Source organism: Chlorocebus sabaeus, chromosome 9 (genome assembly GCF_047675955.1).
Source record: "Chlorocebus sabaeus isolate Y175 chromosome 9, mChlSab1.0.hap1, whole genome shotgun sequence".
In the NCBI taxonomy this organism is placed as follows: domain Eukaryota; kingdom Metazoa; phylum Chordata; class Mammalia; order Primates; family Cercopithecidae; genus Chlorocebus; species Chlorocebus sabaeus.
In genome coordinates, this window is record NC_132912.1 from 93,523,750 (window position 1) to 93,542,230 (window position 18,481).

The 18,481-nt window shown below is 39.4% G+C and overlaps 1 protein-coding gene across 3 annotated transcripts in view; it reads right to left on the reverse strand.

The window, feature by feature from the left end:
- Nucleotides 1-5,770: 5,770 nt before the first annotated feature.
- Nucleotides 5,771-18,481, reverse strand: part of HTR7 (5-hydroxytryptamine receptor 7) — a 113,379-nt gene continuing 100,668 nt past the window's right edge. Inside the window, exons 2-4 of one of the 3 annotated variants that reach the window (XM_007963520.3) lie at nucleotides 14,884-15,639; nucleotide 14,404; nucleotides 7,487-8,644 (exon numbers count right to left, since the gene is read on the reverse strand). In XM_007963520.3, the coding sequence (XP_007961711.1) occupies nucleotides 8,540-8,644; nucleotide 14,404; nucleotides 14,884-15,639 (862 nt within the window). In that variant the 3' untranslated portion in view covers nucleotides 7,487-8,539. The other 2 variants (XM_007963518.3, XM_007963519.3) reach the window with 2 other exon arrangements.

The window sequence follows — 18,481 nt, forward strand, 5'->3', positions numbered from 1 at the left end:
GGAAATAATGTTTAGACAAATATATGGGTACACCATGATCCTATGAAGATGATACATAAAATGAACTATCACAGGCAGGCTACAAAAGAAATGCATAACTAGGAAAAACCATCAGGATACCCAGGAAATGGAAAAAACCAAGAATAGGATGAGGAGGCAAGAATCATAATCTTTGTGCCCTTCACAATGATCTAGGATTTGACCTTGAACTTGGGACTCTGTCGTACTTTGTATAATAAAGAAGATATTTGAACCCCCTAGAGTGAGTCTCCTCAGAGTTCAGTTGCAGATTTCCAGGTCCACAAAACCAGTCAGCAACCACTGAGATGTATTTTGCCAGAAGGAAGAATATAATGAAAAGTACAGGCTGGGCTCACACCTGCAATCCCAGTACTCTGGGAGGCTGAGGTGAAAGGATTGCTTGAGGCCAGGAGTTTGAGACCAACCTAGGCAACATGGTGAGACCACCCCCCTATCTCTACAAAAATATTTTAAAAATATTTTAAGTAATAAAAAATCATAACAATGAAAAGTACAAGTCAGCTGAGCTCAATTTTTCTATTTACAAGTTAAAATTTTTCTACTTAACAAGTTAAAGGAGTTACAAGGCTAACTCCTTTAGCCTCAGTTCCTTCACCCATAAAATAGAGATAACAATTTTTAGGATTGTTGTGAAGACTATCAGAATGACTGATGAGTAATAAACAATCAAATGTGAGATGTTGTTAATCATTGCCATGATATATATATATACACACACACACACACAAAATGATGAAAGTGTACACCTTGGCCAATGTCAATAGCTCTCACTCAATGGCTAATATTCAACATGTGTTTTACAAAGATCTTATCTTTGTTTTGTTGACAAACATCTGATCAGCTTCTTGGCTATAAGGAATGTGATGCATTGATTCTCATTTGACCCTGTGCTGGTGCCAATATTAATTAATTATAAGAGGGGTTGATTGATGAATACAAAAATACAGTTATATAGTAGAAATAAGATCTAGTGTTTGGTAGCACAATAGGGTGACTACAGTTAATAATTGTACATTTCAAAATAACTAGACGAGTGTTTCTGGAATGTCCTCAACACAAATTATAAATGTTTGAGGTGATGGATATCCCAACTACCCTGATTTGACCATTACACACCTTGTGCTTTTATCAAAATATCACATGTATTCTGTAAATATGTACAACTAGTATGTACCCGTAACAATTGAAAATAAAATAAACTTCATTAACATCAGGAGTCACTCAATCTTGTGGGAATTTGCCAGCTCAGCACCTGTCATAAATGTGTGTAATATAGTTGCTGTCTTGGCCTCCATTTTTAACTTTGACATAAGTTATCTGCAACCTAGTCATAACCCGTCACCATTGGCCTAGTGAAAACTTCCCCTCCCTTTGTGGAACTGTTGACCACACAAAACTTAATTGTCAACACCAGGGTCATACAAGCAAGTTCCCACCCCCCAATTTTTCAGATGTTTTATTGAAACTAGCTGACCCACAATCCCTTCGGGAAAGCCTAAGGGATAACCATGGACCTTAAAAAGGACAAAGTCCACAGGTCCTCTCTCTGTCTAGCTCCCCAACTGCTGGTTGAGCTCCCTGTGACCTCCAGACTTACCATGGACCTCCTGTCAGCACCACTAATTCTCAGGGTCCTGTGAGTAATAATTTCTTGCTTCACGAATTTTGGTTTCACCTCCTCATTGTGCCTCACTTGACCAACACACTCCAATCTAACTTTCCCCTGGTCAGGTCTTCTCTAGAGAGGGGCTATCTTGGCTGATGGCCACATTCGAGAGAGGCCTTAAGGCCAAATGAGAAAGAAACCATAACAATAGATGTCACTTAAACATCTATGTGTCTTTAAATATCATATTTGTAAACTATCTAAGGTGATCTGTGGATTATTTTCCTCTGCAAGCTTCCTGGATTTTTGGTACCAACAATAAGTACTGAGCACTAAAGGATATGTAAGAGAGAGCTTGTGAACAAATGGTGCATTTCTTTGGCAAGATTCTATAACCATATACTAATGATTTGGATATTATTTCACACTGAGCATGCTTCTCCTCACTAATAGCACACAGAACTGGCTAGGTAATTCAGTTTGCCAGCACATTTGGAAATAGCAATTTTTAACACGTGGAACCAGCTGTACCAGAATCACCTGCTAGACTGTGAAAAGCCCTCTTCACTCTGCATCTCCCTATCCCCACCCCTGTACCAGACACAACATACAAGAGTCTCTTGAAGTGGGACCAAGGGATCTTCATGTTTAACAAGCTCCCTGGATAATTCTTACTCAGAGTGAAGGTTGAAAACTGGGCTTAAGATATAAAACGATGTGATTACTTGATAGTAACCTTTCAATATCACAACCCTTTGCCTTCAAACTGTTGGGGACACTTTGTCAAAATGTAGTCTTTAAGAAAAATTTCATTAATATGATCATTCTAAAAATAAAATACCTTTCAAAGCATTCAGATCAGCATTATGGATACAATTTCATTGCAGATAACAAAAGAGGAAAAACGCAGGAAAAAAAGTTTCAGTTGTTCATAGGCCCTGCTTCCTGACTATTTCAGAGCACATACTGAAGCAGGCAGCTTCTCTGTATCAGTACTCCAGGTGTACTTCTCAGGGACAAGGGGTTCCTTGTAGGTCTTCACCCTTCCTGTCAGGATGTTCTCCCTATATTGCAGTCATCACAGTAAGCCTTGCAACTTAGTGTCATGCACTTGCAATGATCACGCTACAGTAATTTCTCATCTGGGTAACTGCTAGGTTTTCCCTACTTGAGTAACTGCTCACTTTCAGTGAACGATGGTCAGTTTTCGTTGTTGTTTTTTCTTCATGTTATATTTGTTCTGAATATATTTATTGAAATGTAGTTTTATGTCTCTTAAATCTTTTGTATGTTTTTGCACTTCATTGTTTTGCCTCAACATACTTCAACAAGATTTTTTGCCTCAATGCATTTTTCTTATAATTCATTTTTATTAATACTTATGTGACGGATTTTTAAAATTATTTCTTCACCAAATATTATATAGAGAAAAGCACTGCCCCGTACCATACTCCTTCAAACAAATTCAGACGAAACACAGCTCTAGTGTTTTAGTGTTGTCTCACCTGCAGAAGAGTAGAGGGGTTGTATTAGATTATCCATGAGATTCCCCAGCTCTGTGATTGTGGATATAGTTATAGCTCATTTTTCCTACAACTGGATCATGCACTTTGTGAATTATCCATAACAAACTTTTATATGTACAGCTGACTTTCTGCTGCCTCTCATCATAGCTTTGAACCACTTCTCCTACTGTGAGACTGTGTGGGTTTAAAGAATAAAGAGCATTTTAATAATAGCCCAATCAAAAGGTAATTAGGAAAAGGTAATTTGGCACCAAAAATGTTACATAATACCGCATCAAAGATAAATTCCAGATATTTCTTATCATCTGCTATTTTAGATTACCATTTTCCCCCTCTACTAGTACAGGTATAATTCTTTCATCTTGGCTTTTTTAATGTACCAAAGACTAAACAGAACCGTTAGCTGCAAATCTACTTCCGATACTTCTCAACGTCTCTCACTTTCTGTTTCATATCAGCGATAGCAAATTTTCTTTTACATTTGTACTGATGACCACATCATATCTCTGTTAACATGTACCGCATAAGCAGGTTTTCTTTAAAAAAATGTATTTAACCCAGCAGCAACTTACAAAGCAAAGTATTTTAAATTAAGACATTATATTCCTTTTTCAGAGAACATGCAGACAAAACAAGTCTAAAGGGTGATCCAATTAAATAAATTTCTATCTCTGGGGGCTAGAACCTCTGAGTTGGTTCTCAAAGTCTGCATGTTTCATATTCAGTACCTAACAAGATATTCCTCACTGTAAGCTTAAAGCAAGCAATGACATCACAATATGCATTACTCTGAGTTGTTTTCAAAACGTGCTGACCCTCTGAAAGTTTCCAAATGGCTTCTTTGTGCGCTGTTACAGACCATCTGGCTAGCTGTAGATAAACAAGTTTCAACATATGGGCCATAGCACATACATGGCTCTGCTTCACTAGTGCAGAAAATTAAGAAAAGGATGCTCTCATGATATGAGTAGCTAACTCATGCAAGAGAAGCAGGACCATGTAGTGGAGGGCCTGACCTAAGGGGCACACAGAATAGCTTAATTCCATTTCCTTCTCTTCCATTCACTGGGCATGTTGCTGGATCATGGCAAGTCTTCTCTGTTTCCTCATATAAACATTTTTTTAAAGGTGCCAGTGAACTCTTGCCTTTCTCTCCTTCCCTCTATCCTTCTCATTAAGATATATCCATTATGGGCCTACCATATATCTGTTCCCAGCATGGTGCTAGGTAATGGGCATATTGTTGAGAAAAACAGACGTGGTCCCTACCCTTGAAGATTTACTGGACAATAATGGAGACATACATCAAATAAATGAGATCAGGAAGAATATCGCAAACCAAGAGGGAAAACATGTGTGATATCAAAAGGAGCATGAACAACTTTTCAAGACTCCAATATTTAGAAACACTTATAGCCATTAAATTGAAAACTCAATTGACAATGAAAATGCTGAAAGGGAAATTCCCATTATCTCTAGATGGTAAATCAGACACTTATTATATTAGCATAAACTATTTGAAAAAATTGCCTGCATTTTCCATTCATATTTTGACCCACTGCCTGCAATCAATGAACCTAATAAAACTACATGAAAATATGATCATCAAATACATGCATAAGCATATCAAGCCCATGACAATATAATCAATGCTTTCAGTTATGAAACAGTTGCTAGAAAACCTAGGAACTCTGAGTGTCTCCTGTTTCATATTTACAGAATAAAACTAAATGCTAAGGCAACAGTGACTCAGTTATCTCTTACAAGTAAGTGATTTACTTCTCAAGCATGGTTTCCCAGTACTCAACCTTGCCAGAAAATGACAGCTGATACCCTAGAGTGAGAAGAGGAATAGTCCTTCTTGCTTGAACAGTCATTATATACAAAATGTTCATTTCAATGATTTTTCCAGTTCTTAGTTAAAACAAAAGCTGTGTCTTTGACACAAATTATGTCATATGTGAAACTGTATTAATGATTTATTTTTCTCATCCCTTTGCCATTTCTACCTTTGCCTTTCATTTGCTGCCATATATTTAAAGTACAGTATACATATGAAGCTCAGCCTTTGTAGCCAGAATGAAGCAGAGAGGTCAACAGTCAGGCATTCAAGTCAGGCAGGATAAAGAGTCAATTTGAATCACGAAAGTCTTCATAAAAAATTAAACAACACATCTGAAAACTTGAATCAATCCAACTAACCATAGTGCCCTGTCTTACACTACAGGAAAGAAAAAGTCACTCCCTAAAACCTGCTATAGCACTTACTATACTACATTGTGACAAACCGAGACATGTTTGCCATCTACCTGATGGCAAACTCTTAAAAGCAAGGACTGTGTCATACCCATCTTTGTCCCCTCGATGCCAGCAATGCCAAGTGTGCCAGGAGCCCAAACAATGCTCATTCATCAGATCAAGTAATGAACAGGCATTGTTTTATAAAAATAAAGTCACTAAGGCAATGAATCCTCACAGTGAAATGTAATTGAATCCAGAGCTGTCTTAGCTACCTGTTAGGATTTTAGCAAACATGTAAAGTGTTTGCCCTTCAGTCATTCTACAGACAGCAACATGTATGACATAAGACCTTTAATTAAAAATTTTTACTTACATTGCTTTATTTCAGCTACAAATAAACTTTATTTGATGTAATGTAATAAAACATTTTCAAGTTTAACAATATGTATCTGACCATAAATAATCATTTAAATTATGAATATAATATATACGGTCACTTTAGCAAATTTGCGGTTCAGGAATTTATACAAGCTTTGTCTGAAAGGACAGTGCCCTCCTCCCCTTTCAGGAAAGGCAACTCTTCCCCATGTCTGGTAAGAAGCAATGTCAATGGGAGTTAGAAGAAGTCCATAATCCATGTCGGAATTCCACTTTATCCTGTGACAGGACAGCTTGCTTTATTGTAGGAAAATAATAATATCTTTCAGTTCTCTCTTATCAAATAAAGAATTGCATTCATTTTTCCCCTTGTAGGTACAGGTACTCTTCTATTCTCATCTGCTGTCTTTCTGTCTCCTTAGCTCTTAATTGCTACATAGTGCCATTTAAAAAATATATATCCGCAAAGAGACCTTTTCTGTTTCCTTACCTGCCCTTCATGTCTACCATTTTTTGGTGGGTAGGGGTGGGAATCAGAGGACAGAATTGCTTAGGCACACATTTGATTTAAGATACAGAGAACACAAAAACAAATTCTCTAGAAGGAACAGACTGGGGTTCTGAAGCATTTCCCAAGAGTGGTCCAGGTGACCTTGCTTCACACAATTTGGTTTAATACAGTGCAGCTCTACAAGAATGAACATGTTTATGCCCCATCTCCAGAAGCATCACAACATTTCATGGAAAACCCATCATTCCCACACTTCTTCCACATAACATACAGTTATGAGCCAGCCCATGGGTGGGCCCACTGCAGCCTGGTAGAAAATGAGAGTCAAAAACATGCCAATAATCATGTTAATTACAATGCAGTTGGGTACCACTTGAGCTTCACTGCGATAAAAATCCTCACAGAAGGCATCACCCTCACCTCTCAAGACCCTTCAGAGCACAAGAAAAAGCTTTGCTCAAGTTATATGCTTCTCTCCATCCTGAGACCTGTTCCTGAGTTATACCATAATAAGTGAGTTAACAAAGAAAGTACATTGGTGGGGAAATCACAGAGACCCTGCAGAAAAGCCAAACTATTTGACAGAAGCTTGAAACAAACACTGCTCTGGGAAATCATCTGTATTAGCTGATGACTGGATTCTGTTTTCTAACATAGACATGCAACATATTCAACACTACACTCACTGCAGTTTGCTTGGAAAAGCCTTCTGTCATACAACAAAATACATTCTGTCTCAGGAATGATTCCTGCATATTCACCACAACACCTAGACTCAGAAGCATGGGAAGTGTGCATTGGAACTTTCTCCCACTTGCATGGATTTGGACATATGCAAAGCACCAGAAACTGCTTCCTTTGTGGAACTCAGTTCTGTCGGTGTGCTTACTGCTGAGATGATCTGCTATCTTAAACTGAGAACACACAATAGCACTGATCCACAGAAAAAAGGAGAAGTCACCATCTCCCTTGTAAGGTAATGTGTACAACAGATCACCCTGTTTGTCACGTTTTAGACATCCCAAGAAAGGAGAGAAGTCGCATTCCATTCTGCAGTCTCAGCAAATGACTTCCTTCTGTTTCCACCTCTAATTTGCCTTGTTTATTTCATCTCCATTGTTCTGCTTTCGATCATGAATCATGACCTTTTTTTCTACAGTAGTCAGCGTTTTGTCTAAAAAAAAAAAAAAGAGAGAGAAATAAGAAAATGATTTAGCAGAACCGTAAATGTGAGTTTTCATTTTGTGGTGGGTGGACTTAATTTTTACAGCAGTCAGTAATTTGAATCATTTGTGGCTTCTAATGGATTATGAGTATCATTAAAGGGAAAGAAAAAGTGCTGTGACTCTTTGGGTAAGTTTCATAACACCCACAAGTTGCCAAGGCTTTAATATATTTGCAAATCAGCCCCAAATAACCCATTTAGAAATTCACCTTTTTAATACAGCTATAGACAAAAATGACTTTGCTCTCAAAAATCCTTGCAAAATACTATTGCACTTGCCCTACTTGAAAAGAATAATGACTAAATAATGATTACCAACGAGAAGTGTTCTCTCCCTCAAACCTAGGAAGGTGTGTTATTGTAAGGTAAGTGTGCAGGGACCAAGAAACTTCACTTCTCTCCCTCGTTCCTAGATGCACAGAAGTGGTATTAGTGATAGAGAAGTGTCAGCCAGTGGCTGAGAAAAGTCCCTTTCTCCTGGTGTAAAGCCACTCCCCTAACTCTGCACCTCCACCGGCCTCGACTTATCACACTACATCATGTGCTTAAGAGCTAGGTCTATGAGGACCCAGAGACTGGGACTGTGCAACCAATCTCAGCCTACCCACCCCATCTAAAGCACTCCCTACCCTGCCATTTGGCTATTTTGCCTGCAGTCCTGCTGTTCCTTCTTTGAGGTCCCCCTCTCAGCCCAGCCCTTCAGATGGGTGATCAATAGATGGATTTTGCTGGAGACATGGTTTCTGGCTTTTCCCCTCAGCCTCACACAATAACACTTGAGGACAAGTGCTGCACTTCAGCCCAGACCCAGCACTATAGGCTCCTAGGTATCTGAAGAGGGGACTGGCAACCATCTGTGCTCCACAGACACGTTCCTAGCCTAGGGCCTCTGTCTCTTCCCAGCACAGGAGAGACCACACTTTCTCCAGCTCAGCACTGCTCTGCTCACATAGTTCATGTTCTGAATTCCTCTAGGCCACAGCACTATCTCCAAAGTCTCCCTTTCCTTGCTACCCACCTGCTAACCAATTGTGATGGTCTGGAGATTGTAGCATCCACACAGACACCTGTGGCCTCTTTGCTAGTCTCAACAGCACCCTCCTTGTGCAGGCCCTCTTGACATGAGACCCCACTCTTGCATCAGTCTTCTAACCCATATCCCTTCTCCTATTGTGAAGCCTTCCATACATCATTTATACTGCATCCCTAGTCTCACTCCTGCTCAAAAGCCTTCATCTCCCTCCCTCACCCCTGCCCACTTAGCCCTCCATGCTGACCATAGACTACCCAGCTTCCCAGTACTGCTGAAGACATGCCCCAAACTTCTTGTCCACCTCTATCAACATCTGGGCCCCTCGGTCCATGCTGTCCCCTCTGCCTTGAGCAGCCACCACTCCACCTCCACCCCTACTATGTCTTCTTGTTAAAATCCTACTCTTTCTTCAAGACCCACCTCAAATATCCCCCTGTTCTTGATATCTACCATGGATATTTTCTTTCTAAGAATGCCCCTCAAGACTTATTTTTCTTCTGTACTCCTCTGTACTGCTTGATTTTATATTGTGCTATATGAATTTATTATCTACTAATAGAACAAAAATATATAAATATTAGACAAAGCAAGGGAGGGAAATCACCTGCCTTCCTTAAAGAAACATTGCAAAGTTAAAATGTAGGCAATTGCGAAGCATGAAGCAAATAAGCTATTATTACTAATTGATGATTTAGTAAAAATAAAATGATGATTTAATGAAAATAAATCATCTATGGAGAAGAAAAGTCCATGAAATAGCAAACTTTTTGTTTGTTTCTGCCTTTAAGGCAGCATCCGATCACAGATACCCAGGGTTTCAGAGGCTTTGATGCTTCTTCCCAATTTTCTCTGGGATCTATTTTATTTTATTTTATTTTATTTTATTTTTATTACTGGTTTCCAAAAAGAAAGAAAGCACCTTTCAGGATGCTTCACGACAAACCCTGGAGCACTGTATTGGCAGAATTCATGGCAGAAACTCAAGGTTACTCTACTACAAGTCACCACTAGGACCCCTGCAATCCACAGGAATTATAAGAGGCCCTTTGAAGACAATGACAATACAATCACCAGGAAAAAAGGGAGGAGGAAAAGAAGAGCTACTTTAAAATAATTTCATGACATTCTTTTATATGGAAGTATTTAGAAAGTGCTGTTCAATGTTATTCATAAATGACATCAACAAAATTCATGAAAACAGGATACTTAAAAGCAATTGATGGCAATTCAAAGCAAATCCATAAGTAATCAAATTTAAAAAGAAAAAAGAATCCTTGATTATATTTCATTATCATATTTGGTTTTATATTACCAATCTGTGAATACTTGTGAAAAGGATTAAAATTGATAGCAGTAAATTAAAATTACCAGTGCAAAAGTATTCACAACTTTTCCCCCATCTATTCACTTCATTACCCCAGGGAAAATTTTCAAGTGCCTGCTGAACTCCTGAGGTTCTGGTTATGCTGATCAAGAAAATGGGGAAAAATAGGTAAATATTTGGGAGTAGGAACACAGTCTCACAGGTTTACACAGGAAAGAAAGAAACTATTATGAAGGAGAATACGTAGAGCCAAGAAGGCAGAACAGGGCGAGAAGGTAAGAGAGACTAGAAGCCCAGAAGCTAATGGGAGGAAAAGAGCTGGAGAAAGCTCAGAGTCTGGAGGAGCCCAGAGTCTGTAGGGTGACCACAAGATGAGTGAGAGCTAGAGAGAGGCAGGGGGAGCAAAGGGTTCTGATTACAAGTCTCCTACTAGACACCACCACCTCTACAGCCACCCCAGCATACTAGGTTAAAAGCTTCCAGAGACTACAACTGTCATTTACTCACCTTTCTACCCTACCCATGCCTGGTTCCATATCTTGTACACAGCAGACCCTCAAATGTTTCTGGGAAAAACAAGCCAATTTTCTGGGAAAAACAACATCCATTTTTTACCTTCTGAGTTACCCACACAGTGCTACTGCATCAGTCTTGACCATTGTGATGACTCCATTCCCCTACCTGCAGATTCACTGACGGCTTACTATATTTACACCAGAGTGTCACAACTTTAGCAATAAGGACTGGGTACTTCTTTGTTGGGGCAGGGAGGGGGGCAGGGGTGCTGGCCTGTATACTGTAAAATCCTTAACAGCAGCCCTGGCCTCTACCCAGTAGATGCCAGAAGCGTCCCACCCCCACTTGTGACAACCAAAAATGCCTCCAGAAAATGCCAAATGTTTCCAAAGAGTTGGGATGGGAGGCAAAATTACTCCTGATTAAGAACCATTTGTCAATACTAAAAGTCCAAATTATTGGAGCTGGCATAGAAGATCCTTTACAATTTCATCTCAATCTACTTTTCTGCTTTGATCTCCAACAGTTCCTATACCCAAATGCTTAGTTTCAACCAGGTGGTCCTTTGCATAAGCTCCCACATTGGTGCCTTTACAAAAAAAAAAGTCCTCTTCACCTAGAATAACATTTCTGCTCTCCTTTCACTATAAATGCTTTGACCAACTTAATAGACATTCTTGAGTTCATATCCTTCAGGAAGTCTTCTCTGATCAGGGTTAGTATAAGCTCTGGGTTATTTTCCTTTCCTTTGAATCCTATAGCTTTTCCTGTCTCCACCTTTCCTTATTACAGAAAGGTTGCATGTGCGTATGTCTTAGCCTAGCCAGGCTGCTATAACAAAATACCATAAGCTGATAGCTTATAAACAACAGAGATTTATTTCTTAGAGTTCAAGAGGCTGAGAAATCCAAGATTAAGCCACCAGCAGATCCCATGTCTGGTGAGGGCTCGCTGTCTGCTTCATAGAAGGTAACTTCTAACTGCGTCCTCACATGGTAGAAGATGTGAACAAGCTCCCTCAGGCCTCTTTTATAAAGGCAATAATCCCATTTATGAGGGCCCTGCCCTCATGACCTAATTACCTCCTAGAGAATCCACATTTTCATACTATTGCATTGGGAATTTGGTTTCAAAATACGAATTTTGCAGGAGACACAAATATTCAGGCCACAGCAACATATGTCTGTTTGTGTAAGGTATATCCAACAAAAATATATGCACAAGGACATGAAAGATATCATCTGTTTTCTGTATTTTCCTCAATGCATGGCAGCCACATTAGAAATTTCCTAAAGCTGATGGATGTTTTTAGGCTAATCATCCTTTATGAAGTGGATATTCTGTAATTAAAAATTCAAACTGAGAGAAATGTAAAGAGGATACAGCAGACTATGGCCTGTGGGCCAAATACAACTGGCAGCCTCTTTTTGTAAATAAAGTTTTATTGGTACACGGGCCTATCCGTTTACTTATGTCAGTGACAAATTACTCATCAGTGAGAAGAGTAGTTTCAATAGGGACCATATGGCTAGCAAAGTTTAAAATATTTACCACTTGGCCCTTCACAGTTAAAGTTTGCTGACCTCTGTGTTAAGCTAACAGGGAAACAACACCCAAGCCTCCAGACCAGCTAAAGATACAAAGGCAAGTATCTTTAGACTTTACATTAGCTGATTTATTTTTATAAAAGGCACAGTAGCATAGAAGTTAAAAGCACTTTTGAACACAGATGTCCTGGGCTCAAATCCAGCTCTATCACTCTCTGTATGACTGTGGGGGAAATTATTTTACTTCTCCAAGGCCTTGTTTTGTTATTTGCAGAATGGAAATGAAGAAAACTAACCTATCATAAACTTTTGAGGATTAATTGATCAAATTCACATGAAGTGATCCTCAGCAAACACAAGCTATTATTTTAAATTGGAAAACCTTTTTGTGTTACATTTTAAAGATTACCATTTTATGATCTATCTGAATTATCTATAAATTGTTAACTAAAATAATCAATAAAATTATTCTCAAGTTCTTTGACCCTATAGGATGCATGCAAATATAGCAGTGTTTCCTTGCTCATGACATGATCTGTTCTTTCCTAGTTTATACACTGGCTGCTTAACTGGATCCCCTGCCACCCATCTTTCCCTTGTCTGCCCTCCTCACTATTGCCAGAGAGACCTTCCCATGTTACTCCTGAGAACTAGAACCAACATGCTTTCCTTTTCCTGTGCTAAACAATGCTGGAGCCAGGCAAAATAGCCTAGCTATTTGTTCTAGGAAATAGTCACTTTCAGAAGATAAGACTATATGCCAACAAAAATAGCCTACTTATCAAAACTAATAGTTTGCTCATTAGCACTTACTTCACAGCCCTCATCTAGTTGTACTTACCAGTCTAAAGCTATTATGTCATAAACTCTGCCTAATCTTCACCAGTTCCCCACCTTCAAATCACCCAGCCCAAGCCCCAAAACTCTATCAATATCCTTGCCTTATTTCCTTCATCTGAGAAACTACTAAGACTGTCTAGGAGTGGATACCACTCATAGTGCAATAAGTCTAATAAACTTTACTTACTAAGTGTAACAAGTCATTCTCATTGTCTTCTTAGAGAGCTTACGGCTAGTCTCCAGCTCAAAAATATTCTGAGACTCTTCACTGCCTATATACTGAAGTCACTTGACAAGTATTATTGCATAACATTCCATAGAAGCATCGGAGTGATTCATATCACAGCTACCACTTAGGGACTGTGTGAACATAGGTCAGTTACTTTATGCTCCTGAGCCTTAAGTTGTTCTTCTGAAAAGTGGGGATGCCAGAAGCACCTATTTTGCAGGTAGCATGCTGCATAGCATGTAGCAGGTGTTCAATAATGGTTAGCAGTTATTACTTTTATTTATCATCTATTATGTGTCAAGCACTGTACTAGATTCTGCAGAAAGAAATCTGATTAAGACATAGTTCCTTCTCTGAAGGAATTCAGAATCTGGTGGGAAAATCCTAATGGTAAATTCAATGAACTCTTACAGGCATAGTAAGATCTCTGGGTTTGCTCATAGTACATGTTCTAGAACTTAAAATTACATTATTTTTTAATGCTACTTTTTATATTGTGAACAATCTCATGTGTACAAAAGAGTATATAGAAGTAAATATGAATGCCTGTGAAGCTACACTCAGCTTAAGAATTAGCATAACTGTAGTCTTCCAACTTTCAGTTGTAAGATAAAGGCAGTCCAGTATAAGAAAAATGAGTAGCACTGAGATTCAGATGATTTAGGATCTAGACTTAGTTGTGACACTAGCTAAGTGTGAGACATCTCACTTTTCAACTCCCAGTTAGCTCTTCTGTTGATTGACAGGGGTGGACAAGATGACTGGGAAGGTCCCTCTCTGCTAGAGTGGTCCCTGGTTCTCTAGTCTGCTCCTTCCCGCAAGGCTGTGAAGACGGATGCCTCCAACATTAATCTGCTCACTGTCCCACCAGAACCTTCCAATTTTTCATTCCAAGTTTATTTTTCCCCTGACTTTCAAATGTGAAGAAATCTCCTCTACCTCACATTTAAAACAGAGTCTTCATCTGACATGTTGACACCTCTAACTAATATACTATCTCTTTCCTTCTTTACAATGTCAATTTTTTAACACGTGGGTCACTTCTGAAATTTCCATTTCTCTATCACCATCAGATCCTTTTTCAGATCCCAAGACCCTATGGTAATTGCTTCCTTGAAAGTCATTAAGACTTCTTAGACCAATTCTTGGTTCTCTCCTGCCAAGATGGCCAAGAACATTTCCTAAATGGTCCTGTGGCTCTTTTCTTTTTCTTTTTTAGAGGCAGGTCTTGCTCTGTCAACCAGGTTGGAGTGCAATGGCATGATCATAGTTCACTGCATAATCCAACCCCTGGGCTCAAGCTATCCTCCCGCCTCGGCCTCCCAAGAGGCTAGAATTACAGAGGCGCTCTACCACGTCCGGTTCTTGAGACCCACACTAACCACTCTTCTTTTTCCTGGGCTGCCTTTCAGCCCAGGTGAATGTAACTGCATACTAGAGAGATCATTGTGCCTCCTACCTCAAAAGAATTTATCGGTGAAGGTTGAGGTCATCAAAAAAATTTTACTAGACAGAAGAATAATAACAACTAAAATAATAATGTTACACAAATTCAGATGTAAGGACATAATTTGGATGTCATTTATGGAGAAAGAATGGAAAATATCACCTCTTTGTTGTCAATCACATCAATTGCAATTCTTCAGCAAATTAGTCTCATCTACCAATCCAACTAAGTACTTATTTTTGGCTTTTGGAATTTTACTGGGTGGAAGATTGGAATCTATACTGTTGTCAATTCAAATCTGGTATGTTTAGTAAAAAATAAGCTAGCTACTCGTTCAGGAAACTTTCTGTGATGTGTTTCAAAAAGCTGCATGAAAGGGTTTGGGGGATAAAAGGAAAATAATGATAAATGACCTTACAGCACAAACTCAGCTCTCTCTGGCCGCTCAGCAAGCTTCAGGGCTTCATGCATGCCTGCAGCTGAGAGCTTCCGGTTAATATTCCGGTACTGGCACTGAAGCAGGCTGCGATAGGTGGTCCTCAGGTCCCGGTTGAAGAAGGCATATATAAAAGGGTTAATGAGAGAGTTTGCATAGCCTAGCCACAGAAATGTCCTCTCCACCCACAGTGGGATGCAGCTGCAGGAAGTGCCACAGATGAAGGGTCTGGCTGTTGAGAGGAGGAAAAATGGCAGCCAGCACACGGTAAAGGCCCCGACGATGATCCCCAGGGTGGTGGCTGCTTTCTGTTCCCGCTTAAAGATGGAGATGTTTTTCCTTTCATGCTTGAGGAGTCTCGAAAGGTTTGCACACTCTTCCACCTCCTTCTGGAGCTTCACTATGCCATTCAGGGCAATGACGCTGTCTGGCTCCACTCGAGGGAAGCCAGGGAATTTGTGCTTGGCAGCACTCTTCCTGGCAGCCTTGTAAATCTGGTAGTACATGAAAAGCATGACGGACATGGGGATATAAAACGCCACGGCGGTCGAGTAAATCGTGTAGCCAAAGTCCTGGCTGATCAAGCACACCTTATCGTCATTTACATTCTGAGCCCATCCAAAGAGCGGAGGTAAAGTGATGGAGGCAGAGAGAAGCCAGACGGAGAGAATCATCTTCGCCATGCATTTCCCATTTTGCCTCACAGGGTAGGTGAGGGGCCTTGTGATTCCAAGGTACCTAGTGGAGAGATGGAAAGATAACAGGTGAACACTGTGATCATAGCTGGTCAACTGAGCAAGTCCTGCCAGCCAGGTACCAGCACCAGTCCTCACAACAGCCCTTCTAGGTAGGCATCATTACTCCCATTTTGCAGAAAGGTAAACTAAGGCTCTGAGATGTTACCTATTTTATTCCAGGTCACAAAGAGGCATTGCCAGATTGTAGCCTGAGAGCCCTCTGGCTCTAAAGTCAGTCCATGCTTTTTGCATGCCTTACAGTTTTTCACAATCCATGTAGTCAACAAAGTTTAAAGAGCTCCCCCTCCCCATGACCACAGCCACCAAAATCAGCCAGGACAACATATCAACTCTGATGTAGGATGCTGTGACACATTCTCAAAACAACCAAGGTCTACCACACTCTGGTCTTATACACCCAGTGATCACCCCAGCTGTCTTAATTTAGGCCAGCTTTTAATTCATTTTAGCTTTCCCTTTGCATTACAGCAGAAGCATTTCTTTAAGATCACACAGATTCGTGAGATAGTCTGGGAATCCTAGAGTGTTGAAATGGTTAGCAGAAAATGATATTATTATTATTATTTACCCACAGAAAAGTCTCACACAACAGCAATGTCAGAGGAACAATCTAAGAAATAAAAACAGCCTGCCTTCTCTCTCCAGTTCTTAGGAGAATCACAAAACAAGGGTACAGTTCTGCAAAATATCAGGGAAATCCAGCATTTGCTCTGTGCTTAGTTCTATACAGGGAATAAATATGACTCCAAGTCTGTGATCAAGGATTTGTAATGCAAACAAATCTGTGCACACAGAGAAAACATATACAGAAGAGATATTCTGCCAAATGCTTAATACTTTTCAGCTTTTCAAACCTGTGTTTTCCTCATATTTAATAGCCTTAGATTCTGTTTTGGGAAGCTAGGAGCACTTGAGAAGCAAAGACAGAAAAAAAGATGGTCATTTTGTTGTTGTTTTTACTTCCTTTATGTATATAAAAGATACATTATTGAAATATAAAAAGGAAAGATACAGAGAGTCCCTAACTTACCAACAGGTTATTTTCTGAAAGTTGGCCAGTTAGTAGGTTAGAACTTAAAAAACAATTTCTGCTAGAAATATCATTTAATACTTAAATTATCCCACAAAAGTCCAAAATCATACTTTCACAATGAAAATTAGCATCACTATAACACTTACAAGAAGACAACATCGAAATACAGTAAAAAATGATGAGCCAGATGTTCTTACTCCTCTAGAATTCCTTCCTTCAACAAGTATTAGTGGAGCTCGTTTTACTGGACAGGTACTGTTCCAGGTGCTGGAGATATGGCAGTGGGTAGAAGAGATGAAAATCCTGCGTGCAGGCAAATGGAGAAATCATGTCGGATGAAGGGGAAAATCCGACACCATGGTAATGTTGAAGGGGACTTCTGATCCCTTCCAAGGACTCATGCGTTCACAATGCTGGATTCTTCATTTGCCAACTTCTGCCTTCCCTTTTCCTTAATAAAGTTGACCTACAATCACTACCCTTAGACTTATCAGCTGTAGTTAGGATTATGATGCTGCTCCCAAACAGAATGAGGGAAGAGAGAGAGGGAGGCTTTCCTTAGAATGCAAGAACAAGAGTTAAGAAAAAGGCAGGCAGTGTGGGGGAAAGTAACTCAGAAGAAGAGAGGGAGGGAAGGAGGAAGGAAGACGGAAAAGGGAGGAGGGAGGGAAAAGGAAAATCTAGTCCTTGTTCTCAACCAGCTCCTGTGAATGTGGCCTTTTGGGCACCTTCCTTATTCCCCCAGCAGCCTTTCCCCAGACCTGCACTTTGATTTCTTGTCTCTCTTTTTCTACAGCCCCATTGCAAATTGCCTGCTCTCAAGCCTGAATGTGGCATCCAAGACATGAGCCCAGGTCGGTACCTCAGGTTCACCAAGGAGTGAAGTCCAGCAGGTAGAGGTTACTGTACACAATTCCCCAGGAGGCCACCAGATGGCATTGTCAGACAATTTTACACCTACTTACTGGGATTGGGGGTGTGTCGATAGGGTAGATGGTTGATGTAACAGGTGTTATGTTGGAAAAATTAAGACAAAAAAAGAAGTTATATTTTATTTGTGGAGAATTAAAAAAATTAGCAAGCCTGGAATTCACAACCTAGTAAACTTCTATTTTGAGGAAATCCTTTTTCTCTCCCATTTCTTCATACTTTCCTTACTAGAACTATGCCTTCCCACTTAAGTAACAATTCCATCTTTTTCCTGGTTAAGTAAATAATATAGAATTCACAAAGATTAATCCTGAGAGATTAATAAAGTACAAAGAACATTTCAGAATATTAATCTCATTTAAATGGTATGTTTATTCATTCTAGTACACTTAGGCTGACACATTATATTTCAATCATGATTAGTCTACATTCAGCCTGCCCTGGATGTACAAATTATATTTCATAAACTCTGTTCTACTTTAGGCACCATTCTCTAATTATTTCAGGACATCCTACAATAAGATAGTTATATTTACTTCTTAGGCCCCTCACTTCCACCTGGTGAGACATTATAAGGCTAAAATCAACTGAAATATTACTAGAAAAAAAAAAATGAGTGCTCACTGAAGTGTCTGGATATAAAATAAATAAACAAAAGTTAATAGTTTATGTTTTAACCATTAACAATCAGAAAATAGTGTGGAGATGATGCAATTAACAACAATTAAAAACATCTAGGAAAAAGCTTTTTTAAAATAATACCTAGGGCCTATATGGAGAAAATACAAAATGCTACTGAGGTACATTTTTAAAAATACTTAAATCCATGGGGGAAAAACTTGTTTTTTCAATAAGAAAA